The sequence below is a fragment of the Oncorhynchus tshawytscha genome, linkage group LG03 (genome assembly GCF_018296145.1).
Source record: "Oncorhynchus tshawytscha isolate Ot180627B linkage group LG03, Otsh_v2.0, whole genome shotgun sequence".
In the NCBI taxonomy this organism is placed as follows: domain Eukaryota; kingdom Metazoa; phylum Chordata; class Actinopteri; order Salmoniformes; family Salmonidae; genus Oncorhynchus; species Oncorhynchus tshawytscha.
Genome location: NC_056431.1, coordinates 15988660 through 16014745, shown reverse-complemented (window position 1 = coordinate 16014745; position 26086 = coordinate 15988660). Strand labels below are relative to the sequence as shown.

At 42.9% G+C, this 26086-nt stretch overlaps 2 protein-coding genes across 4 annotated transcripts in view; one reads left to right on the top strand and one right to left on the bottom strand.

The window, feature by feature from the left end:
- mindy3 (MINDY lysine 48 deubiquitinase 3) overlaps nucleotides 1-6171 on the bottom strand; it is a 50699-nt gene extending 44528 nt beyond the window's left edge. Inside the window, exons 1-10 of one of the 2 annotated variants that reach the window (XM_024393739.2) lie at nucleotides 5253-6171; nucleotides 5054-5133; nucleotides 4646-4706; nucleotides 4074-4259; nucleotides 3797-3848; nucleotides 3266-3380; nucleotides 3097-3170; nucleotides 2913-2992; nucleotides 2451-2521; nucleotides 1648-1728 (exon numbers count right to left, since the gene is read on the bottom strand). In XM_024393739.2, the coding sequence (XP_024249507.1) occupies nucleotides 1648-1728; nucleotides 2451-2521; nucleotides 2913-2992; nucleotides 3097-3170; nucleotides 3266-3380; nucleotides 3797-3848; nucleotides 4074-4259; nucleotides 4646-4706; nucleotides 5054-5133; nucleotides 5253-5346 (894 nt within the window). In that variant the 5' untranslated portion in view covers nucleotides 5347-6171. Of the gene's footprint in view, nucleotides 1-1647; nucleotides 1729-2450; nucleotides 2522-2912; nucleotides 2993-3096; nucleotides 3171-3265; nucleotides 3381-3714; nucleotides 3849-4073; nucleotides 4260-4645; nucleotides 4707-5053; nucleotides 5134-5252 lie in introns of those variants that run through there. The other variant, XM_024393749.2, reaches the window with a different exon arrangement.
- A 265-nt stretch (nucleotides 6172-6436) lies between these two features.
- Nucleotides 6437-26086, top strand: part of si:dkey-12j5.1 (probable assembly chaperone of rpl4) — a 33066-nt gene continuing 13416 nt past the window's right edge. For both annotated transcript variants that reach the window (XM_024393761.2, XM_042310645.1), the window contains exons 1-10: nucleotides 6437-6641; nucleotides 10509-10618; nucleotides 10756-10902; nucleotides 11006-11158; nucleotides 11327-11448; nucleotides 11535-11658; nucleotides 12466-12570; nucleotides 12752-12820; nucleotides 20232-20285; nucleotides 23219-23359. In XM_024393761.2, coding sequence (XP_024249529.1) covers nucleotides 6575-6641; nucleotides 10509-10618; nucleotides 10756-10902; nucleotides 11006-11158; nucleotides 11327-11448; nucleotides 11535-11658; nucleotides 12466-12570; nucleotides 12752-12820; nucleotides 20232-20285; nucleotides 23219-23359 — 1092 coding nt within the window. In that variant the 5' untranslated portion in view covers nucleotides 6437-6574. The remainder of the gene's footprint in view (nucleotides 6642-10508; nucleotides 10619-10755; nucleotides 10903-11005; nucleotides 11159-11326; nucleotides 11449-11534; nucleotides 11659-12465; nucleotides 12571-12751; nucleotides 12821-20231; nucleotides 20286-23218; nucleotides 23360-26086) is intronic.

Genomic DNA, 26086 nt, shown 5'->3' with positions numbered 1-26086 from the left:
AATTTTACTTCAAGATAGAATGTGCAGTAGGGGAGAAACAGTGCCACCCCACCACCATTGTTATAGGTCGTCTTCAATAAAACGTCACAATACGGTGCAGAGCATTCGATTTGCCTGCGAGGGGGCAAGGAGACCCCAGCTTTACTTAAACCATTGACAACTACATGCCGTTTTCAAGGGATTGTTAAATAAAAAGTGAATTATTTGGTTGAAATATAATCACCTCTTAAATTTTAGATTTTTCCATACAAAACAATTGCGCATATTTAGCTCAGCCCTTTCAGAGTTATACAGCATGCTCATGCTCAGTAAACATCAATTGATGTCATACATAAGGGTAGCATTGCTCTCTCAATATTGGCCACCATTAATTGGATATTTGAGTGATAAAATAGTGAACTATACCTGACAAGTATGAGTGGTTTATGTTCATTTCCACATCCTTTGTGGGCTCTGCCTGTCAAACAGCAGAAGGGCACATTTGCTGATGCACTGTTAGCTGATCATTTTTACCAAGCAAGCTACCAGTAGAAATGTTGTACAGTTGGCTAAACATAGTTGTAAGTAGACCGAATGTACTTTTTTATCCAACCAATGTAGACCTACTTAGTGAAGTTAGCTAACATCCCCTTTTCAACTTTAAGTGTTTGAAAGTTAGAGGCATAAATATTGTACCTGTCAAAAAAAAAATGCTAATCTCCCCTTTTATTTTAATGGTGAGAGGTTATGTCTTGGGCGGGATGATATTTGTGCGTCTAACTTTTTCACTCATTATTCACGATTCATTCCGGACTATCTGTAAATATGGTAGCATGTTTAGAAACATACATTATTTACCATTCATTTCTATGGGGCACAAAATGATGTGAAACCACCAAAACAAACAGAAAAAGCATCCAACAAGTTTGTAGGGTCACAAACTTGATGTAAACATTGTGTGCTAGGAATATGGAACCAGATACTCAACGTTTGACTACTTAAATACACATACAGTACCAGTCAAAAGTGAACAGCTACTCATTCCAGGGTTTTACCTTATTTGACTGTTTTCTACATTGTAGAATAATATTGAAGACATATATTTGTTTAGTGTGTTGTGTAGTGTCCTTGATGGCATGTACCCCACTTGTTTCTGCCCCACCAAGATTTACATGCTAAAATCACCACTGCATATTGTGCACTGATGACTGAGGGGGGGAAAATTGTGATGTTTTTAGTAACTTTTGTTGCTGTAATATCGCAAACAAATGGGGCAGTTTCACCATTAAGGAACCCAGCTTTAAGAGTCCCTTTGTAACAATAAATAAACGCTATGAACATGCTGTCATTTCTCAACCCCCATATCAGCTGTGTTACACGCACACTGCTTCACCCAAAACACTGGTGTGTGTGCATTTTACAAGCTGGTTGGCCCAGTTGCAGCTGACCACAAGGTTTCAAGACAATGCCAAAAAACAGCAGCAACTAGCCATATAAGACCATACTACTGCAGTCTCTCTCATGTGAACTGTGCAGTACTAAATCTGTTAAAGCACATTCCTGGTTCTTCTTTTTCTGACCTGCCCGCTGGAAGAGAGACTGGCTTATATTACACACAGACACACACACATGGCCCAGGTTGAGTGTGTGTTTTTGTGTGATTCTTACCTTGGCGAAGAACACTGAGAGATGAGTCTCACTGCCAAGGATCCATATAGGGAATTTAGGAGACTTCAGGAACGCACCCACCTGAAACACACATACAAACCAAAACTGGAGCAAAGCAGTTCTGATTCAGATTCCAGACCAACTTAACTGCCTGAACCCAGACCAGGTTAGTTTTACAGACTAAAGGCTTTCTGATGCCATTTCAACTGACAAAAGGAATGATCAGGGAATACAATCTGATGATGTAATAGAATATGTACAGTAAGAGAGAAGAAAAGACTCATATTGTTACTAATACAATGGTTGTTCAATGAGCAGGTTTATAGCATGAACATACCTATGTACCCAGGTCTAACTCATCTACCCAGACTTACTCAGCTATTCTACTGTAGTCCCTGCTCCTTACACATTTCCTGTAGCCACTCTTATTTTTTTTAATGTAAAATTTTATTTTCTCCCTCGAATCTCACAGTATGTGTGAATGTGTGTAGGGTTGGAGTTAGGTGGTGAGGACTATTGCCTCCAAACACATTTTCACATGGGATCTTGCAGAGTGGTTTGTTTTCCACCACTATCCAGATCATAAAATGTCCTACTGCACAGAGTCAGTCACACAAAAGAAGTGGCAGTATGTGTGAGAGAGGGAGTGTGTATGACAATGTATTTATTTGTGGTGCTGATTCTCTCACAGAATGTTTGAATCTCTCGCCGCAATCATTCGTGACTAGTGAACAAGAACAAATTCACCACTATGGTTTGGACATAACAAGCCTGAAGGAATGTCAGTCTGTGTTTGTTCGTACCTTGCAGTAGCGTAGTGACTCCATGAGAGTGAGGAAGCCAACTGATGCCTGGTTGTGGATACCATGGAGCTCTGAGGGAGGGAGGGAAAGAGAGAGAAAGACCAGCTTAGACCAAAAAAAAAAAAAAAAAGTGAAACAGCTTCTTTGGTCTCTGTGTGTATGAAAGTTTGACTGACCACTGCCAGCTAGTGTTCAGATGTGGTATCACAGTCACCAGGAAACTGGCCAATGTCTTCGCAACACCTTCCGTAAACAGCAATAAAGTCGCCAAATGCTCATTGAAGAAAAGATTCCAATTAAATCACGCTGCCAGATAATGAGGTTTATTCGATTCCCACAGGGGACCAGTATGGGGGGGAAAGTATACAAATGTATGCACTCACTAAGTTGCTCTGGATAAGAGCGTCTCCTAAATGACAAAAACAAATTACAAATAAGTCAGCCTCTGTGTGGAGTACTTACTCATGCCAGAGCACTCCCTGTCTCCGTCCCACACATTAGAGACAGCATGGCCCGTCACTAACAGGTTAACCAGACTCTGACTGCAAAGAGAAAGAAAAGTAATGGCTTAAGTTTTTTGGAACATCACTTATCTCAAGTTGTCAAAAGAAATATAGCTAATAAAGTGAGGGATCAGGGATTGTACCTGCCGTGGCCATAGACTGGATCTATGAGAGGCTCTGTAGTATCTTCAATCTCATTCCTGATGTTCTCTATCCTCTGTAGAGACAGAAAGAGAAAAGTGGTTACACACACACACACACACACAGAGTGCAGAGTAATATGCACACACACAAACACACACAGAGCCTTACCTTGGTGAGGATGACAGAGTAGAGGAAGAGCAGGACTCCACAGCGCCCTTTCCAGGATTCATAGAGAGACACCACCTCCTCTCTAAGCTCTGATAATGACTTCACAATACGCTTCCTGTAGAGATGAGAGGTCAAAGGTCAGGGGCTAGAAGTCAGCGAGACCACCTCTAATGACATTGCACTCATTTAGAGGTCAGAGGCAGGAGGGTTCATGCTGACAGTGTTGTATAATGTCATTATGCAATGTGCCAGATGGCAATCGGATGCTCCTCTGGCAGAAAATCAAAGATTGTGTGTGTCTCATTAAGGAATCAATGAGGAATGTGCGTGCAGAGTCAGGAGTGTGTGCTGAGTCAACAGGTTGTAAATCATTATTGAGAAACTCCAGTCACACACACAAGCTTAGCCAACCCCAGACAGTTGGATATATACACACTAGCATTCCTGACTTTCCTGCAATGTAGTGGTCCTTTCATCTCCATGAAGTCATGGCCAATAGAGAGATGAGCCACAGTCAGTAGAGTTACTTACTGGAGGATGCTGTGAAACCGCTCAAAGCCAAGATCCTCAGCAGCCAAAGCAGCTACACACAGGAGACACACACAGATGCAAACATACACATTTTAGTGAAAATATTTAGGTAACGTTGATAGAACACATGTCATTATTCTAGATTAACAGTGACAGCAATACTACTCACTATGCGGTCTACCCACTATCATATGCGATGATTAATACCATCTCACTATAGCAATGCAGTTATTCATATTACATGGGTATTAGTGGATAGATGAGTAGTGGGACTCACTGGGTTGCTGGTCTTGCTGGGTCTGGCTGGTCTCCGGACCCCCTGTCAGGGATGTGTGAGTGGTAGTGTGGGGGCACTGTCCTTTGGCCCAGGTCACCAGGCAGTAGGAGGTGGTGGAGGAAGTAGAGCAGGCCTGTTCCAGGATCTCAGCCAGAGTAGAACATAGGGCCGCTTTCTGCTCCTCCTCTACAAGGAACAGAAGATATAGGCTACGTTTCTAATATATATATATTATATATATATAGTTATGATGGATCTCCATTTGGAGCTCTCTCTGTTTAACAGGGTCAGTTTGGGATGAGAAGTTATGATTACCTGTGACGTGTCTCTAGTTACAACTTTTTCTGTTAAACAGGGTCAGGGCAAAGTTTCCCAAACTCAGTCCTTGGGACCCCAAGGTGTGCATGTTTTGTTTTTTCCCTTAACACCACAGAGCGATTTCAAATAATCATCAAGCGTTAATAAGTTGAATCAGCTGTGTAGTGTTAGGGCAAAACCCAAAATGGGCTCTCCTTGGGGTCCCGAAGATTGAGCTTGGGAAATGCTGGGTTAGGGTTAGAGGTCAGGGTTACCTGTGATGCGTCTCCAGTTAGAACTCTCTCTGTTAAACAAGATGTTCTTCAGAAGGAAGGCCTGCAGGAAACACACAATCAGGAAATATTCTACAAGCTGTAACCCATCTCTATAGGATCAAAAACACAACCTGCCGTCCTCATTAACCCTATCCACTCTGTCTAAGAACAGATGTTTGCGAAGACACTCCAGCACCATAGAGTACTATAATAAATAAACAGTAGTAGAGAAGGCTTCTCAGCTGAGTGCCTGTCAGGTGACTTCTGTAAAGTGCTATCTAAGAAGATGTGTGCCTGTCCTGACATCATCATTCTGGTAACAGACACCAACACCCTCTCCCTGGTCACAGGCTGGGTCATGTTTGTGTGTAAGGTTATGCACTGTCTGGTCTGGGGACTGGTCAATACCTGTACAGGAGCAATGACAGCGCAGGGTCCTCCTTCAAACTGCTCCAGTGCTGTGTGTTCTGTCTCACTGAAGACCATCCCTAAAATACAGGAATCACAGAGTCACTTATTTTGCCCCACCACTGACAATGTCTAGGATTGTGTTCAGGTTAGAGGGGGGTGCGCCAGAATGGAGCGAAGTAGGCGAGAGGTAGCTTACCCTGGGTCCACCTCCGGAAGAGTGAAGCTGACACCCCGTTGCTGCCTGGTCTTTCCCAAACTAGATCCACAACCTCTTTATTTAACTCCCCCATCGCTCTATAACACTGTTCCAACAGCCCTGGCAAACGGTTAGCTGTCTAGCTAACTACAATCAAATACAGAGCTGTCACTGCGCACACAGCCACAGTCCGGTTCGGGTTGGAGGATAGCTAACCTTAGCTAGCGTTGTGGTTTACTCTTCAACTTTCCATGAACTGGTGCTTCGCTTCCCTCGTCAAACGGGGCCGGTGGCATCGGCCACAACGAAGCTCCGTGGCAGGGCAGTCTCCCCGGTCTGACCAGCGGACAGATGGGAGATAGGAGCATCAACGTTAGTTAGCTACCTAGCTTGTAAAGTTAATGTTATGTGGGCGCGTCTGACCGGCTATCTTAGCGTGGGCCAATATCTCCAGCAAAGCAGCGGGCGTAAACTAGTTAGCTGCCTGGTCAGTTGTCCAGATTGTTAACAATAAGTTAGGGAGCCAGACTGTTAGTTGACTGCTCAATTCTCCTTGGTCCAAGTCGTAACGTTACCTTTCTACTAGTAGCCTGCTAACGTTAACTCGTTAGTACCAATTTGCTATGTTTTAGCTAGCTAAATGCATAACGTTTTGACGTTCCAAAGAGCGCTGAGACGGTGGCAGTTTAAATTCAGGTCTGAATGCCGGTAACTTTAGTTTAGTCAGTTTTTAGAAGGCAAACGCCTGTAATAGATATCCGAAGTAGTAAAATTTTGAGAAGAATATATGATTGTCGTCGGTATCAAAGACTAGCTAGCAGTATGTCATTCGTCTATTTACAACAGCTGTTTGGAAATGTGTATTGAGTGACGAAAACTCGTAGCTGTGGATTGGTCCAAATCCAGAATGTTCTTGAGGTATGGGCTCCAGCTTGGCAGTCCATTGGTGAGTTCAGACTGTCAATTATTCACATCATATCTTTCCCGCCTATTTTCCGTTAACAATACTCCAATGACGTTTGTTTCAACACTTTATCAATGGAATTTGATCAAAGACTCAACTAATTAAGGTTGTATATAGTACATGAGATAAGAAAACGCAACATCAAATCGATTGCCTTTGTCATTTTCAAACAGCGACCGTTCTTACTGCCATTCACATTTAACTGGAACTATTTGTCCACTATCTTTCTCCGTAGCTGCTGGGTTAGCAGTACTGAGCATGTGCACTCACAACCTACGCGTGGACTAATTTGTCCCCAATATTTTTACAGTGATTCTGACATAAATTATAAACTTGATTACAAATCGTCATTGTTTTAATGGGAGGCCAAACCAAGGGCAAAAAGAAGAGCAAAGCCAGGAGGAAAGATCCGCGCTCTAACGGAGGTATATTACATACAGTAACTAACGTGTTAGCTAGATCGCTATAAAGGACAACTAGTGTTGTCCATGTTTGATATCTGTTATATTATGTGTGATAGCTACAGTGTCTTCAGAAAGTATTCATACCGATTGACATATTTCATATTTTGTTGTCTTACAGCCGGAATTCAAAATGTATTAAATATATATATTTTCCTCACCCTTCTACACACAATACCAAATCAAATGTGTTTATAAAGCCCTTTTTACATCATCAGATGTCACAAAGTGCTTATACTAAAATCCCAAACAATGCAGATGTAGACGCACGGTGGCTAGGAAAAACTCTCTAGAAGGCAGGAACATAGGAAGAAACCTAGAAAGGAACCAGGCTCTGAGGGGTGGCCAGGCCTCATCTGGCTGTGCCAGTAAGGCCAGATTATTCTTCAAGATGTTCAAACTTTCATAGATTACCAGCAGGTTCAACTAGTAATCACTGTGGTTGTAGACCACCGGTCAGTAACTCAGGAATAAATGTCAGTTGGCTTTTCATAGCCGAACATTCAGAGGTCGAGACAGCAGGTGTGGTAGAGGGAGTCGAAAACAGCAGGTCCGGAACAAGGTACAGTAGCACGTCTGGTGAACAGGTCAGGATTCCATAGCCACAGGCAGAACAGTTGAAACTGGAGCAGCAGCAAGACCATGTGGACTGGGGACAGCCAGGAGTCATCAGGCCAGGTAGTCCTGACGCATGGTCCTAGGGCTCAGGTAGTCCAGGAGGGAAGGGAGAGAGAAGGAGCATACTTCAATTCACACAGGACACCAGATAACACAGGATAATTACACCAGATATAACAGACTGACCCTAGCCCCAGGCACATAGACTATTGCAGCATAGATACTGGAGGCTGAGACAGCGGGTGGGTCGGGGGACTTTGTGGCCCCTTCCGATGATACTCCCGGACAGGGCCAACCAGGCAGGATATAACCCCACTACTTTGCCAAAGCACAGCCCCCACACCACTAGAGGGATATTAACAGACCACCAACTTACTACCCAGAAATACCCCAAATACCCCAAGTGAAAACATTTGTCAGTGATTACAGCTGTGAGTCTTTCTGGGTAAGTCTCTAAGTGCTTCCGACACCTGGATTGTGCAACATTTGCCCATTATTCCCAAAAAATGATTAATGTTATGTCAAAATGGTTATTCTTCTTTGCTAGACAACCATTTGCAGGTCTTTCCATAGATGTTCATTTAGATTTAAGTCAAAACTGTAACTCGGCCACTGTCTTTTTGGTAAGCAACCCCAGTGTAGATTTGGCCTTCTGTTTTCAGTTATTGTCCTGCTGAAAGGAGAATTAATCTCCCGGTGTCTGGTGGAAAGCATTCTGAACCAGGTTTTCCTCTAGGACTTTACCTGTGCTTAGCTCCATTTGGTTTATTTTTGATCCTCAAAGTGAAATCCCTGATCGGTTTCCTTCCTCTACAGCAACTGAGTTAGGAAGGACGCCTGTATCTTTGTAGTGACTGGGTGTATCGATACACCATCCAAAGTGTAATTAATAACTTCACCATGCTCAAAGGGATATTCAATGTCTGCTTTTTGATTTACCCTTCTACCAATCGGTGCCCTTCTTTGCAAGGCATTGGAAAACCTCCCTAGTCTTTGTGGTTGAATCTGTTTGATTTTCACAGCTCAACTAAATGACCTTACATATAATTGTATGTGTGGGGCACAGGGATGAGGTAGTCATTCAAAAATCATGTTAAGCACTATTTTTGGTCACAGAGTGGGTCCATGCAACTTACAGTTGAAGTCAGAAGTTTACATACACCTTAGCCAAATAAATCACAATTTCTGATTTACAATTTTACAATTTAATCCAAGTAAAAATTCCCTGTCTTATGTCAGTTAGGATCACCACTTTATTTTAAGAATGTGAAATGTCAGAATAATAGTATAACTTATTTAAGCTTTTATTTCTTTCATCACATTCCCAGTGAGTCAGAAGTTTACATACACTTAATTAGTATTTGGTACCATTGCCTTCAATTGTTTAACTTGGGTCAAACATTTCAGGTAGCCTTCCACAAGCTCCCACAATAAGTTGGGTGAATTTTGGCCCATTCCTCCTGACAGAGCTGGAGTAACGGAGTCAGGGTTGTAGGCCTCCTTGCTCAAACAAGCTTTTTCAGTTCTGCCCACAAATTGTCAATAGGATTGAGGTCAGGGCTTTGTGATGGGCACTCCAATACCTTTACTTTGTTGTCTTAAGCCCTTTTGCCACAACTTTGGAAGTATGCTTGGGGTCATTGTCCATTTGGAAGACCCATTTGCGACCAAGCTTTATCTTCCTGACTAATGTCTTGAGATGTTGCTTCAATATATTCACATAATGTTCCATTCCTCATGATGCCATCTATTTTGTAAAGTGCACCAGTCCCTTCTGCAACAAAGCACCCCCACAACATGATGCTGCCACCCCCGTGCTTCACGATTGGGATGGTGTTCTTTGGCTTGCAAGCCTCCCCCTTTTTCCTCCAAACATAACGATGGTCATTATGGCCAAACAGTTCTATTTTTGTTTCATCAGACCAGAGGACATTTCTCCAAAAAGTACAATTTTTGTCCCCATGTGCAGTTGCAAACCGTAGTCTGGCTTTTTTTCTGGCGGTTTTGGAGCAGTACCGTCTTCCTTGCTGTGCGGCCTTTCAGGTTATGTCGATATAGGACTCGTTTTACTGTGGATATAGATACTTTTGTACCTGTTTCCTCCAGCATCTTCACAAGGTCCTTTGCTGTTGTTCTGGGATTGATTGGCACTTTTTTCACCAAAGTATATTCATCTCTAGGAGACAGAACACTTTTCCTTCCTGAGAGGTATTTATTTGTTTAACCTTTATTTAACTAGGCAAGTCAGTTAAGGACAAATTATTATTTTCAATGACGGCCTAGGAACAGTGGGTTAACTGCCTGTTCATGGGCAGAACTACAGATTTGTACCTTGTCAGCTCTGGGATTTGAACTTGTAACTTTTCGCTTACTAGTCCAACACTCTACCCTGCCGCCCCAAGTGACAGCCCATGGTGTTTATACTTGCGTACTATTGTCTGTACAGATGAACGTGGTACCTTCAGGCGTTTGGAAATTGCTCTCAAGGATGAACCAGACTTGTGGAGGTCTAAAAAAAATATTCTGAGGTCTTGGCTGATTTATTTTGATTTTCCCATTATGTCAAACAAAGAGGCACTGAGTTTAAGGTAGGCATTGAAATCAGAAGCTTCTAAAGCCATGACATAATTTTCTGGAATTTTCCAAGCTGTTTAAAGGCACATTCAACTTAGTGTATGTAAACTTCTGACCCACTGGAATTGTGATGCAGTGAATTATAAGTGAAATTATCTGTCTGTAAACAATTGTTGGAAAACAGACTTGCCAAAACTATATTTTGTTAACAAGAAATTTGTGGAGTGGTTGAAAAACAAGTTTTAATGACTCCAACCTAAGTGTATGTAACCTTCCGACTTCACCTGTATGTGACATTTTTACTCCTGAACTTTAGGCTTGTCATAACAAGAATAGGGGTTGAATAGTTATTGACTCAAGACATTTCAGCTTTTCATTTTACTTTTTCAAAAACATTATTCCACTTTGACATTATGGGAGTATTGTGTGTGGGCCAATGACAAAACAAAAATCACAATTTAATACATTTACCATTCATGCTGTAACACAACAACATGTGGAAAAAGACGAGGGGTGTGAAGGCACTGTAGCTCGCTAGTCCAATCAGGCAATTACAACCTAGCGAGCTAACTTGCTAGTTAGCTACTGTAGCCAGACTTATGTAGAATATTGTTGACAATAGGGACTGTGTTGCAACAGGCTCTGGATTGGCAGGTCTGTCACCTCAAGATAGAATGAAGTTGAAGATGCAGGAGAAAGCCAAGAAAAAAACTGCTGAAAAATATACTGTTGAACAACTATTGGAGAAGGTAGGACACACACACACACACACACACACACACTCCAGACATACTCTCTCTTTCTCCTATTTCAGATGGAGTCAGGAGTGTACGGACAGTTTGGAGTTTGCCACACTCTGTACACTAACATCTGTGTTGTGTTTCAGACGGAGGAGTGTATGGACAGTTTGGAGTTTGAGATGGCGGGGAGGTTCTGTCAGCGAGCACTAGAGGTGGAGCCTGACAACCTCCTTACCCTGGACCTGCTAGGACACATCCACTCTGAACTGGGAGACACACAGAGGGCCAAGGAAATATCCTTCAGTGCGTGTGTGTATGGTGTTTGCATGCATCTCTGTGTGCATGTGTGTGTTGTGCAAATGCACATGCGTGTGTGTTCCTTAACCCCAGCTCTAAGTGTTTCTGCATGCAGTGCAGTTGAGTCCTGAAGAAGGTCATAGTAAATACATGTCTTTAGGGCAGATACACACAGGCCAGGAGGCTGTGCAGTACTACACCAAAGGAGTACAGATACTACTGTGTATGCTGGAGAAACACGCACAAGCCACAGTGAGTATACGCACACACACTCATGGGATCTTGTTGAATGCATGTCTAACACAGAACACTAGGAGGAGCTGTTTGAACACTTCTACTGACTGTCACAAACTGACTATCACAAACTGGCAGCCAGAGATGCTGAATACTTCTACCTCAACCATCTCCCTGTCACCCCAGGCAGGAGCAGGCGCTGAGGCAGCAGCGTCTCCACTCCAGGACTCGGGGTCAGAGATCCCGATAGCCAGACACGTGTGTGTTGCCTACTGTTCTGTGGCAGAGATCTACTTCACTGACCTCTGGTAACACAAAAATCATATATACATTTTTGTTACCTGAAAGGCCTGTTGTGTATTGAATTCGCAGATTTGTGTGTGTTTGTGTGTAGTATGGAGGAGAGGGCAGGAGATCAGTGTCGAGAGGCCATAGAACGAGCGCTGACCTATCAGCCTGACAACCCAGAGGCTCTACAGTTGATGGCCAGCTACCTGTTCAGTACAGAGAAGAACCAGGTCGGTACACACACACACACACACACACTGTATGCCTATAAATCAGAGGCAGGTATGTCTCACGCTAAGTTATCATCTTGTTAAAGCAGCGATCAGAGTTAATTCATGAGAGAAAATAAAATAATATGCCATTAATCTGATGAGCTATGAACACACACACACATTAATAAGTTTATGACAGATATTAATGCAGAATGAGTTATGAAGCAGATACATTTGGACACAGGGATCACATCTGACAAAGAGAGGAGGAGGGAAGATGGGGGGAGAGAGAGAACAAAAGAAAGTGATGAGGGGAGACAGAAAAATGGTCTTTAACTGAACAATCCGAGCATTTGCAATTGTCATACAATTTTATGATAATCTGCTAGTCCTAGCACTGCAATGAGACAGGCCTCCAATTCTTCAGAGAGCCTTAATCTTTAGGGAGTAACAATAACAGCAAGCTAAGGATTTACTCCTAAATGACTCTTACATTTCAAAGAGGGGACAAGTTTAGGAATACTGCAGCTCTTCTCAAGGTTACTTTTGTAAATATCTCCTCCAGCCACCAGATGGCACTGTGGATCTAACCAGATGGAGTTGATTTGACAGTTGTGTGTAACCTTGACTTAACTCGGCAAATCAGTCAAGAACAAATTCTTATTTACAATGACGGCCGTCAATTGTGCGCAGCCCTATGGGACTCCCAATCGCAGCCGGATGTGATGCAGCCTGGTTCAGGGGAGCAGATGTCAGATTCTGTGTGTGTGTGTGTGTGTGTGTGTGTGTGTGTGTGTGTGTGTGTGTGTGTGTGTGTGTGTGTAGGAGGGGAAGGAGTACCTGATGAGGAGTGTGGATGCGTGGCTACCTGCCCTGAAACAGAGTGAAGCTCCACCCAGCAGAGAGGACGTAGAGGAGGAACACACACAGGTGAGAGACTTATTACCCCCCCAACCACACACACAGGCGAGTCAGGCAACCCAGAGCATAAAAGCCAAGTCAGAGGGCCAATTTATCGCTCTGTTTGTGTGACTTCGTGTGTGTCTGTGTGAGAGCAATTGTGTGTGTGTGTGTGTGTGTCTGTGTCTAACTCTTTTTGTTCCCTTTCCAGAGTGACATCCCACCATATGAATCCCGCATCACCACGGCCAAACTCCTCATAGAGGCAGAAGAGTACGAGGTAAGAGTGTGTGTGTGTAGGATGAGTTTTCTCTGTGAAAAGAACAGTGCTCTGTATTCTTTATCTTTGCCAGAGATCATCTTCAATAATAGAGGAGTGGTCTTTACCCAGAGAGAGAGGTAAACGGAGGGAGGAACAGCGATGATAGGATGGAGGGCTTTAGAAAAGATCTGGAGGGAGAGGGGTAGAAAGGTGTGTGTGTGTGTGTGTGTGTCTGACACATTGTTTGTCTTCATCCTCGTGCATGTGTCAGCAAGCCACACAGACTACATACTCTGCATCTATTGAGGAATCAGAAACAATTGAGGTGGAGATGAGGATGAAGATTGTTTCCAGGCTCACAGCATTCACCACGATAACAACAAGATGGAAGCAGCAGATAACTGGAGAACAGGAGATGCAGGACAAGATTACTCAGATCTAGAGTAACTGAGACTATTTTAGTCCTCTATTGTTAAAAAAAATATGCCTCTGTGTTGATTCCACACAGCAGTGGTAAACCCAGAGGCAAGTCATTAACATCGCAGTTTAACTCTAAACAACAACAACATTTTAACTCATAAATTACACACACACATCGGAATCGAATAGGGAATCCGTTGTTAAACAGCAGACAATAAGCATTTGACCCTAGTAGAGCAGAGGGAACGAGGGAAGGAAATGGCGGAGAGGAAGACGGTGGTTATAACCAGGGTCAAATATAATTAGCAGAGGCTACGAATACAGATTTCTCATCCACCTCCCGCCCCTCTGGAAACTCTTTTCTCATAACTATGGATGTGAATGTTCTGCACATGTTATTTTACACATTCAAGTTTTTCTCTTTACTGTACGCTTTACTCACCCTCTTCTGAACCCTTAACCAATTTGATATTTCTGAACAGCTGAAATAAAAACTGGTGATACACTATATATACAAAAGTATGTGGACACCTTCAAATCAGTGGATTCGGCTATTTCAGCCACGCACGTTGCTGACAGGTGTATAAAATTGAGCACACAGTCAAATGTATTTATATAGCCCTTCTTACATCAGCTGATATCTCAAAGTGCTGTACAGAAACCCAGCCTAAAACTCCAAGCAATGCAGGTGTCGAATCACGGTGGCTAGGAAAAACTCCCTAGAAAGGCCAAAACCTAGGAGGAAACCGTGAGCGGAACCAGGCTATGAGGGGTAGCCAGTCCTCTTCTGGCTGTGCCGGGTGGAGATTTGAACATCTTGGCCATGTTCTATTATAATGTTCATAAATGACCAGCATGGTCAAATAATAATCACAGTAGTTGTCGAGGGTGCAGCAAGCCAGCACCTCAGGAGTAAATGTCAGTTGGCTTTTCATAGCCAATCATTAAGAGTATCTCTACCGCTCCTGCTGTCTCTAGAGAGTTGAAAACAGCAGATCTGGGACAGGTAGCACGTCCGGTGAACAGGTCAGGATTCCATAGCCGCAGGCAGAACAGTTGAAACTGGAGCAGCAGCATGGCTCAGGTCCTCCAAGAGAGAGAAAGAAAGAGAGAATTAGAGCGAGCATACTTAAATTCACACAGGACACCGGATAAGACAGGAGAAGTACTCCAGATATAACAAACTGATCCTAGCCCCCCGACACACAAACTACTGCAGCATAAATACTGGAGGCTGAGACAGGAGGAGTTAGGAGACACTGTGGCCCCATCTGATGATACCCCCGGACAGGGCCAAACGGGAAGGATATAACCCTACCCACTTTGCCAAAGCACAGCCCCCACACCACTAGAGGGATATCTTCAACCACCAACTTACCATCCTGAGACAAGGCCGAGTATAACCCACAAAGATCTCCGCCACGGCACAACCCAAGGGGGTCTACATTGGCCGTAGAATGTCCTAACTGAAGAGCTCAGTGACTTTTCAACCACTTCCTTCAACATGGCACCAACATAGGATGCCACGTTTCCAACAAGTTCATCAAATTTCTGCCCTGCTAGAGCTGCCTTGGTCAACTGTAAGTGGTGTTATTGTGAAGTAGAAGGAACAAGAACTGCTCAGCCGCAAAGTGGTAGGCCACACAAGCTCACAGAATGGGACCGCCGAGTGCTGAAGCACAAAGTGCGTAAAAATCGTCTGTCCTCAGTTGCAACACTCACAACTGAGTTCCAAACTGCCATGGAAGCAACGTCAGCACTATAACTGCTCGTTGGGAGCTTTGTGAAATGGGTTTCCATGGCTGAGCAGCCGCACACAAGCATAAGATCATCATGTGCAATGCCAAGCATCGGCTGGAGTGGTGTAAAGCTCGCCGCCATTTGGCTCTGGAGCAGTGGAAACGTGTTCTCTGGAGTGCAGAATCTCGCTTCACCATCTGGCAGTCAGATGGACGAATCTAGGTTTGGCTGATGCCAGGAGAACGCTACCTGCCCAAATTCATAGTGCCAACTGTACATTTGGTGGAGGAGGAATAATGGTCTGGGGCTGTTTTTCATGGTTTGAACCCTTAGTTCCATTGAAGGGAAATCTTAACATACAATGACATTCTAGACAATTCTGTGCTTCCAAATTTGTGTTCAGCATGACAATGCCCCTGTGCACAAAGCGAGGTCCATACAGAAATGGTTTGTCGAAGAGCTTGACTGGCCTGCAAAGAGCCCTGACCTCAACTTGGGATGAATTGAAACGCCGACTGCGAGCCAGGCCTAATTGACCAAAATCAGACGAGCAGGTGTCCACATACTTTTGGTCACGTAGTGTGTATGTATATATACAGTTGAAGTCGGAAGTTTACATACACTTAGATTGGAGTCATTAAAACTAGTTTTTCAACCACTTCCCAAATTTCTTGTTGACAAACTATAGTTTTGGCAAGTCGGTTCTACCTTGTGCATGACACAAGTAATTTTCCCAACAATTGTTGAAGATTATTTCACTTATAATTCACTGTATCACAATTCCAGTGTGTCAGAAGTTTACATACACTGAGTTGACTGTGACTTTTAAACAGCTTGGAAAATTCAAGAAAATTATGTCATGGCTTTAGAAGCTTCTGATAGGCTAATTGACATCATTTGAGTCAATTGGAAGTGTACCTGTGGATGTATTTCAAGGCCGACCTTCAAACTCAGTGCCTCTTTGCATGACATCATGGGCAAATCAAAGAAATCAGCCAAGACCTCGGGGGAAAAAATTGTAGACCTCCACAAGTCTGGTTCATCCTTAGGAGCAATTTCTAAATGCCTAAAGGTACCACGTTCATCTGTACAAACAATAGTATGCAAGTATAAACACCATGGGACCACACAGCCGTCATACCGTTCAGGAAGGAGATGCGTTCTGTCTTCTAGAGATGAACATACTTTGGTGCGAAAAGTGTCAATCAATCCCAGAACAACAGCAAAGGACCCTGTGAGGATGAGGAAACCGGTACAAAAGTATCTATATCCACAGTAAAACGAGTCCTATAACGGCATAACCTGAAACGCGACTCAGCAAGGAAGAAGCCACTGCTCCAAAACCGCCATAAAAAAGCCAGACTACGGTTCGCAACTGCACATGAGGACAAAGATCATACTTTTTAATGAATTGTCCTCTGGTCTGATGAAACAAAAATAGAACTGTTTGGCCATAATGACCATTGCTATGTTTGGAGGAAAAAGGGGGAGGCTTGCAAGCCAAAGAACACCATCCCAACCGTGAAGCACAGGGGTGGCAGCATCATATAGTGGGGGTGCTTTGCTACAGGAGGGACTGGTGTACTTCACAAAATAGATTGGCATCACGAGGAAAGGAAATTATGTGGATATATTGAAGCAACATCTCAAGACATCAGTCAGGAAGTTAAAGCTTGGTCACAAATGGGTCTTCCAAATGGACATTGACCCCAAGCATACTTCCAAAGTTGTGGCAAAATGGCTTAAGGACAACACGGTCAAGGTATTGGAGTGGCCATCACAAAGTCCTGACCTCAATCCTATAGAAATTTTGTGGGCAGAACTGAAAAAGCATGTGCGAGCAAGGAGGCCTACAAACCTGACTCAGTTACACCAGCTCTGTCAGGAGGAATGGGCCAAAAGTCACCTAACTTATTGTGGGAAGCTTGTGGAAGGCTACCCGAAACGTTTGAACCAAGTTAAACAATTTAAAGGCAATGCTACCAAATACTAATTGAGTGTATGTAAACTTCTGACCCTCTGGAAATGTGATGAATGAAATAAAAGCTGAAATAAATCATTCTCTCTACTATTATTCTGACATTTCACATTCTTAAAATAAAGTGGTGATTCTAACTGACCTAAAACAGGGAAAATCTTTACTCGGATTAAATGTCAGGAATTGTGAAAAACTGAGTTTAAAAGTTTTTGGCTAAGGTGTATATAAACTTCTGACAACTGTATTTGTTAACAAAAAATCAAGACCTAGAATTGCCTTGGTGTATCCCACAAAAAAGGTTCACTGTTATAAGCTAACTATTTTTGAATTTAAGCCAGGGAATTTGGGGGATTTTGCTTAACTTCGGAAACCAGAAAGTTTCAGACCCTTTGCAACCCTAGTCCCCAGCACAAGGCGTATCTCTGTAATAATCATGCTGTTTAATCAGATTATTGACATGCCACACCTGTCAGGTTGATGTATTATCTTGACAAAGGATAAAAGGCTCACTAACAGGGATGTATACAAATTTGTGCACAAAGTTTGAGAGAAATAAGCATTTTGTGTATATGGAACATTAATGGGATCTTTTATTTTTATCACATTACAATATTTTGTTCAGTGTATATGACGGCTTGTCTGTTTTATCGTATATTACCATAGCAGAAGAAAAACATAGTCTACACGTTGCATTGGAGTGACGTTAAAGGCCCAGTGCAGTCAAAACGTGATTTCAGTATTTAAAAAAATAAATAAACATTCGACCAGTTTATTAGGCACGCCAGTCTAGTACTGGGTTGGATCCCTCTTTGCCTCCAGAACAGCCTGAATTCTTTGGGGCATGAACATGTTGCTCAATTGGTATCAAGGGACCTAAGTTGTGCCAGGAAAACATTCCCCACGCCATTACAACACCCCCACCACCAGCCTATGCTGTTGACGTTAGGCACAATTGGGCCATGGATTCGTGCTGCTTCCACCAAATTCTGAATTTGTCGGACCAGGCAATGTTTTTCCACTCCTCAATTGTCCAGTGTTGGTGATCGCGTGCCCACTGGAGCCGCTTCTTCTTGCTTTTAGCTGATAGGAGTAGAACCCAGTGTGGTTGTCTGCTGCATTAGCCCATCCGTGACAAGGACCGACGAGTTGTACATTCTGAGATGACATTCTACACACCACTGTTGTACTGCGCCGTTATTTGCCTGTTTGTGGCCCGCCTGTTAGCTTGCACGATTCTTGCCGTTCTCCTTCGACCTCTCATCAATAAGCTGTTTTCGCCCACAGGACTGCCCCTGAAAAAATGTTTTTTTGTTTGTCGCACCCTTCTCTGTAAATCGTAGACATTAGCGTGCATGTAAAGCCCAGGAGGCCGGGCGTTTCCAAGATCCTGGAACCGGCGCTCAGTCACGTCACTCATTTTTCCCATTCTAACGTTCAATAGCACAGTAACTGAATGCCTCAATGCCTGTCTGCGTGCTTTATATAGCAAACCACAGCAACATGACTCACTGTCTGTAGGAGTGAACCATTTCACAATTTTTGTGAATGGGTGGTGTACCTAAATAAATGACCACTAAGTGTATATTTCCACACTATAATAATCCTGTGAAATTGTGAAAATTATCATAATGCCCTTTTAGTGTAAGAGCTGTTTGAAAAGACCACCTAAAGTATCAGCCTGTTTTGGTGGGATGCAGTTTTGGCCTACTTGGTGACATCACCAGGATGTAAATGAGTTAATAGACCAATAAGAGAGTTCCAAACCTTGCTGCCAATAACAGCTAGTTTTCAGTTTTCCCCTCCCCACTCAGACCAGTCCTAGCTCAATTCTTGCTTGAAAACTTCCTCTTTTCTAAGAAGCTAATTTAGTTTGTTTTCAATTAAAATGGTCAAAAATAATCACAGTAAGGTACTTAATTGTTACCCAGAAATTATTTGATATTGATATGAAAAATAAATAAAAATGCTACATTGGACATCCTGTCGTATGAGTGACAAACAAAGTTACAGGAGTCTGACTGAACAGACACTTCAGACACACAAGCATGCTCACGGGTACACACACACACAGAGAGAGAGTTATAAATGAGCTACTCCCAGGAGGGCGGTTTCTAACTGGTCCTGAAGCAAAGGGGACGACACGTTTAGTGTGTGCATTTGTTGTTGCTGTTGAGTAATCTGCAGGCAACGTTACTAAACAGAATCATTTTACCAGAGTGCAGTGCACGGATAGAGACCAGACAAATGACTATAACAGTCTGGGGGGCTGTCTCACACACACACACGCCGTTTCAGAGACAGATGTAGGAAAACCAAAGCAACTGTGAATGACAGTGTATTTCAACTAAGTGAATAATGTAGGAGGTACATGTATATAAAGAACATATAAACAGGTGAACGTTCACACAGGAAGGATATTTTGTCCTTGCAAGAGGTAGTGTCATGACAGCCAGTCTTAGAGTTGAGTTGTCGTCAGTGGAATGTCTGTCTATCTGTTGTGAGTCTGTTTTCTTGTAAGCCGTTACTCAGTGGTTGGCTCCTTGGAGGTCTGGAACTAACACCGATAGTTGGGTGTTTAACTACATTGGCTAAATAGTTTATTGATCAACCTCAGCGCTATTACAAAACATGTACTCTGTAGACCATAAGGAATGAGATGTTGATTTCCCTCTAATCAGAATGTGTTAATTAATAAAACGTAATACCTCTCAGCAGGTAATCAGCCCCACAATGAATCAACACACATACCCTCTGTCTCTCGCATGCACAAGTGATGATAAAAAGTGGAAGAGGGATGAAGACAATGGGACAGATGAACTCTTTGAAGAGAAAGAGATGCGTGAGATTGTGTACACTGGGGAGGGGTAAGGTGAACTAGTCTGGAGTCATCAGGACAGGAGGGCGTGGACTGGTGATCAGGTCCATTGATGAGGACTAGCTATTGACCATGACCAGTTCTGTATTGGTTGTTGAGTTCAAGGAGTATTGAACAGGAGGGATATTGACAGATTATTGATAGTAATCATGAGATTAGCTTCATTGTGTATTGATGACTGTGTAAGCTGTCTTGTTGCTATTGACGACCGTGTCTACGGAACACTGGGTTTTGAGCCTGATCAGACTCTGATCACATCCATTGATTAGGGTGGCAGAGAGAGCGAGATGTGTGTGACAGGAAACACCTCGCTCTCTGCCTCCACACACATAGCGACTCAGGCTAGGAGCAGGATGTGCTTAATGTATAATGAACAATGGAAATGATGGTTTGTGTTTTTATGATTTCTCTCTCAGACAGCAGTAGATGTGTTGGAGGGTCTACTAGAGGAAGATGATGAGGTGGTGCAGGTGAGTCATGATGTCAGTTTTTTTATTTTATTTTTTACAATACAAAACATCCACATACAAATGATAGCATGCAGACCTACACAAACATCAACAGCATCACCCCTGCCCAGGCCCACCTGCTCACACCCCCGTCTCCAGCACTCGCATCACCCTCTCCGCCACATGGCATCAGAGTGCACCATTTTGTTTCTGTCGCCCACGCACTTTCAACATTTAGACAATAAAGCATTTTATATGAAACTTGGGGCGGCAGGTAACCTGGCAGGTAACCTGGCAGGTAGGGGCGTTAGGCCAGTAACAGAGAGGTTGCTAGATCGAATCCCAGAGTTGACGAGGTAAAAATCTGTTCTACCCCTGAGCAAGGCAGTTAACCCACTGTTCCCTGGGCGCCGATGATGTTGATTAAGGCAGCCCCCCCCCGCACCTTTCTGATTCAGAGGGGTTGGGTTAAATGCGGAAGACACATTTCAGTTGAATACATTCAGTTGTACAACTAACTAGGTATTCTGGTGTCCTTTGACAGCTCTTTGGTCTTGGCCATAGTGGAGTTTGGAGTGTGACTGTTTGAGGTTGTGGACAGGTGTCTTTTATACTGATAACAAGTTCAAAAAGGTGCCATTAATACAGGTAACGAGTGGAGGACAGATGAGCCTCTTAAAGAAGAAGTTACAGGTCTGTGAGAGCCAGAAATCTTGCTTGTTTGTAGGTGACCAAATACTTATTTTCCACCATAATTTGCAAATAAATTCATTAAAAATCCTACAATGTGATATTCTGGATTTTTTTTCTCATTTTGTCTGTCATACTTGAAGTGTACCTATGATGAAAATTACCTCATCTTTTTAAGTGGGAGAACCTGCACAATTGGTAGCTGACCAAATACTTTTTTGCCCCACTGTATTTGAAAATATGTACATTGGTCAGTTCAAAATTGGCTTTTTAATTATGTCATGGAAATACATGTATTTCCTATTACCAAGTAATTTATTGTAATTATGAAAAGCTATCCAAGGATTGTTCCATAAGGTTGTGTTTTTAGGAAGTGATTGGTTCTTGAATATGTTACATTTTCTTCCATATTGTTAGTGTTCTTAACTATGAAGTTGTTAATGTTTTTAGCTTTATCCTTTGAAAATAGACCTGTGAAAAGATTCTGGGCTAGTTTTCTTTTCTGTGTGTGAAGTGAGCAGGAGACACACCTGCAGCCTCCATTCAGTTCTCTCTGCTCCTGAGCCATATTAGTATTCTTTGCAAGAGGTGTGTGTGTGTGAGACGATCTAACCTCAGTGTGCTCATTCTTTCTCACCCTTCCTCCTACACACCTCGGCTGACAGATTGAGAGCAGTCACTTGCTCAACCTTTGAACTCATTCAGGAGACACCTGCTCTAAGCAGAAACACACACACACATACACACACACACACAGAGTTTGAACTCCTATGAATATACAGTAAAGTGTTTGTTTTGTCAGTAGTGTTCCCGAGCACCATCAGAATAACACAACTGGAAATAACGATGACACAACCTAGTCTAAACCCTCTACCCACAACAGCTCAAACTGTTTTGTGCCAACCATTCTTTTTGTAAGTCACCCACCTCGGTAACTCATGCATTGTTAATGGACCCAAACAGCTGCCAGTAGTCAAGGTGGTGGTACCTAACTAACTCCCTGTACAATGTAGTACTTTGTCAACGGGTTTGGGAAACTTGGAATTCTGACTCTTTCTAAGTCGACCTTTACGTAGACCTTGTTAAAACTATTAAAACTCTCTAGAACCAGATGGTATCTGTGACTGTTGTCTCGTCCAAGAGGACTGATTGACACCTCCTTACTGTAGAATTATCATTAAGAGAGTAACGTGTGGGTGTTGTGTGGATTCTCTTGAAGTTCTTAATTAGTTGTCTCGTTACTTTTCTGAGACGAGTGGTGGGTGTGCTCATGAAGAGTGTGTGTGTGTGTGTGTGTGTGTGTGTGTGTGTGTGTGTGTGTGTGTGTGTGTGTGTGTGTGTGTGTGCTTAGTTTAATACAGCCATAAATATGAGCAAAACAGACCATATTTCATAAACCCTTTCAAAGAGACTTATTCTAATGGAGTTTCTTTTGAGGAAGCAAAGACATTCTGATTGAAGTAACAACCCAGATCTAGACACACACACATGCACACATAGGTCAGTGCGTGTATTCAAACCGCTATGCTCAACTTAAGTTACAGAGTTGTAGATCCGGTCATGAAGAGGATGCTTCTAATAATTGTATAATCATTCAAAAGGCATAAAGTTATGTTCAACCTTCAAGCCTCTCGTCTTCGTGTGTGTGTGTGTGTGTGCATGGGTCTGCTGATAGAGGTGGAGGTCGCTGTTGTTTTCTGCTGTAAAATGAATAGTAAATGAGGGGAATGTTAATGTCCTGCTTCTGCAAGAAGTGTGGGTGGCTGGTCCTCAGATGAGAGACACACCCACACACACGTTTCTAAAGTACAAGTGTGCTGTAGGTGGAAGGATGGGGGTAAACTATGTAGGGTGTGTTTAATGTGGATGTGTACAGTATTGGTATGAGGGAGAGAGAATACAACAGGTAGTTGAGAGGAGAGAAGGAATGGAATGTGTTTAGCTGTTTCGTCCTTTAGTCTGTAAGTGGTGTGTGTGTGTGTGTGACAGCGCTTTCAGATTGGCGTGTGGAGACGAAAGTTTGCGAAGACAAACTGCAGCAGCACAGGCCCGGCTCGTTACCATAGTGGCAGCTCATGAGGATGCTGTGAGCATTTCAATAAGTGCCTCCGGTGTGTGTGTGTGTGTGTGTGTGTGTGTGTGTGTGTGTGTTAAGCCTGTTTGTCACAGTTCCAAGTACAGATTTCACGTGGACTAGACCGTTAAATGTGCTTCCCCTGTCATAGCTGAGCTCACTTAATAAAACATATTCCTTTCTCTCACAGGTGTGGTATCTCTCAGGCTGGGTGTGTTACCTACAGATGGAGGAGAGAAGAAGGGAGGAGAGAGAAGAGAGTGATGAGGAGAGGGAGGAGTGTGAAGCGTTGAAGGAGGCAGCCAGATCTTACCTGACCAAAGCCAAGAAGGTACACACACACACACACACACACTGATGAGGCTTATTGATGTCAGTCTGTTTGGTTGATATTGTACTGTCAGCTTGTACAGTCAGTAATACACATGTATGTTACAGAGCTTCACTGCTGGCAGTGAATCTGAAATTTTAGCCCTATCTTCATTGTTTTCTTACATCGGGGAGCTATGTGTCGGTCTTAGAATTTTGTGTGTTTTTGTGTGTGTGTGGTGTGGATGTGTTTAACTATACTTGTGGAGACCAAAAGTCCCCACGAATAGTAAACAAACAAAAGTGGTTTAGGGTTAAGGTTAGAATTTAGTTTTAGGGTTAGGAGCTAGGGTTCATTTTTAAGGTTAGGGTTATTGGGTATGGTTTTAGGGTTATGGTTAAGGGTTAGGGAAATAGGATTTTGAATGGGACTGAATTGTGTCCCCACAAGGTTATCTATACAAGACCTGTGTGTTTTAGTTATGCGCGGGTCAGCTGTTTGTTCAACCGCCCACAATTGCTAATAACCCATCCGCAACCGCCAAACTATGTTCAACCGCCAACCATCCGACCCGCTAATATAGAAAATGAGCTGTACAGTCAGAGATGCTGGAACAATTTTCTGACTGGGGGTGCAGGATTTATTTTTTACGCCTAATTTCGATGGGCCTATTTTTTTGCTTTCCAAAATTCTGTTAGGCGATTTGTTACTCAATTTGTCTATAATTAGATACATGCAGCTTCTGTCATTTTACTTGTTGCCAAACGTTTTATAGTCCCGTACCCCTTCAAACATTCAACCTCCAGCTGCGTACCCCCTCTAGAACCAGGGTCAGCACACTCTCAAATGTTGTTTTTTGTCATCATTGTAGTCTGCCATACACACTATACAATACATTTATTAAACATAAGAATGAGTGAGTTTTTGTCACAACCCGGCTCGTGGGAAGTGACAAAGAGCTCTTATAGGACCATTTTTTAATCTATATTTAACCATCTTACATAACCTTGTTCATTGAAAATTGTGAATAACTCACCACAGGTTAATGAGAAGGGTGTGCTTGAAAGGATGCACATAACTCTGCAATGTTGGTTTGTATTGGAGAGAGTCTGTCTTAAATCATTTTCCACACACAGTCTGTGCCTGTATTTAGTTTTCATGCTAGTGAGAGCTGAGAATCCACTCTCACATAGGTATGTGGTTGCAAAGAGTATCAGTGTCTTAACAGAGCGATTTGCCAAGGCAGGATCTGGCAGTGGCTTCTGTTTTAAATAACATTTTCACAGAACCGCTTGTTGCAATTTTGATTAAGCTCTCTTGTTCAGATATTGGTAAGTGGACTGGAGGCAGGGCATGTAAGGGATAACGAATCCAGTTGTTTGTGTCATCCATTTAGGGAAAGTACCTGCGTAATTGTGCACCCAACTCACTCAGGTGCTTCGCTATATCACATTTGACATTGTCCGCAAGCTTGAGTTCATTTGCGCACACAAAATCATACAATGGTGGAAAGAGCTGTGTGTTGTCCTTGTTAATGCAGACAGAGAAGAACTCCAGCTCCAGACCAAAGTAACAAAGCCTACCATCAGTAACACACTACGCCGCCAGGGACTCAAATCCTGCAGTGACAGACGTGTCCCCCTGCTTAAGCAAGTACATGTCCAGGCCCGTCTGAAGTTTGCTAGAGAGCATTTGGATGATCCAGAAGAAGATTGGGAGAATGTCATATGGTCAGATGAAACCAAAATATAACCTTTTGGTAAACTCAACTTGTCGTGTTTGGAGGACAAAGAATGCTGAATTGCATCCAAAGAACACCATACCTACTGTGAAGCATGGGGGTGGAAACATCATGCTTTGGGGCTGTTTTTCTGCAAAGGGCCAGGACGACTGATCCGTGTAAAGGAAAGAATGAATGGGGCCATGTATCGTGAGATTTTGAGTGAAAACCTCCTTCCATCAGCAAGGGCATTGAAGATGAAACGTGGCTGGGTCTTTCAGCATGACAATGATCCCAATTACACCGCCCCGGGCAACGAAGGAGTGGCTTCGTAAGAAGCATTTCAAGGTCCTGGAGTGGCCTGCCAGTCTCCAGATCTCAACCCCATAGAAAATCTTTGGAGGGAGTTGAAAGTCTGTGTTGCCCAGCAACAGCCCCAAAACATCACTGCTCTAGAGGAGATCTGCATGGAGGAATGGGCCAAAATACCAGCAACAGTGTGTGAAAACCTTGTGAAGACTTACAGAAAACGTTTGACCTCTGTCATTGCCAACAAAGGGTATATAACAAAGTATTGAGAAACTTTTGTTATTGACCAAATACTTATTTTCCACCATAATTTGCAAATAAATTCATAAAAAATCCTACAATGTGATTTTCTGGATCTTTTTTTTCTAATTTTGTCTGTCATAGTTGAAGTGTACCTATGATGTATATTACAGGCCTCTCATCTTTTTAAGTGGGAGAACTTGCACAATTGGTGGCTGACTAAATACTTTGTTGCCCCACTGTATGTGTGTGTGTATATATACATACATACATACACACACACACACACACACACACACACACACACACACACACAGTTGAAGTCGGAAGTTTACATACACTTAGGTTGGAGTCATTAAAACTAGTTTTTCAACCACTCCCCACATTTCTTGTTGACAAACTACTTTTGGCTAGTCGGTTAGGACATCTACTTTGTGCATGACACAAGTAATTTTCCCAACAATTGTTTACAGATAGAT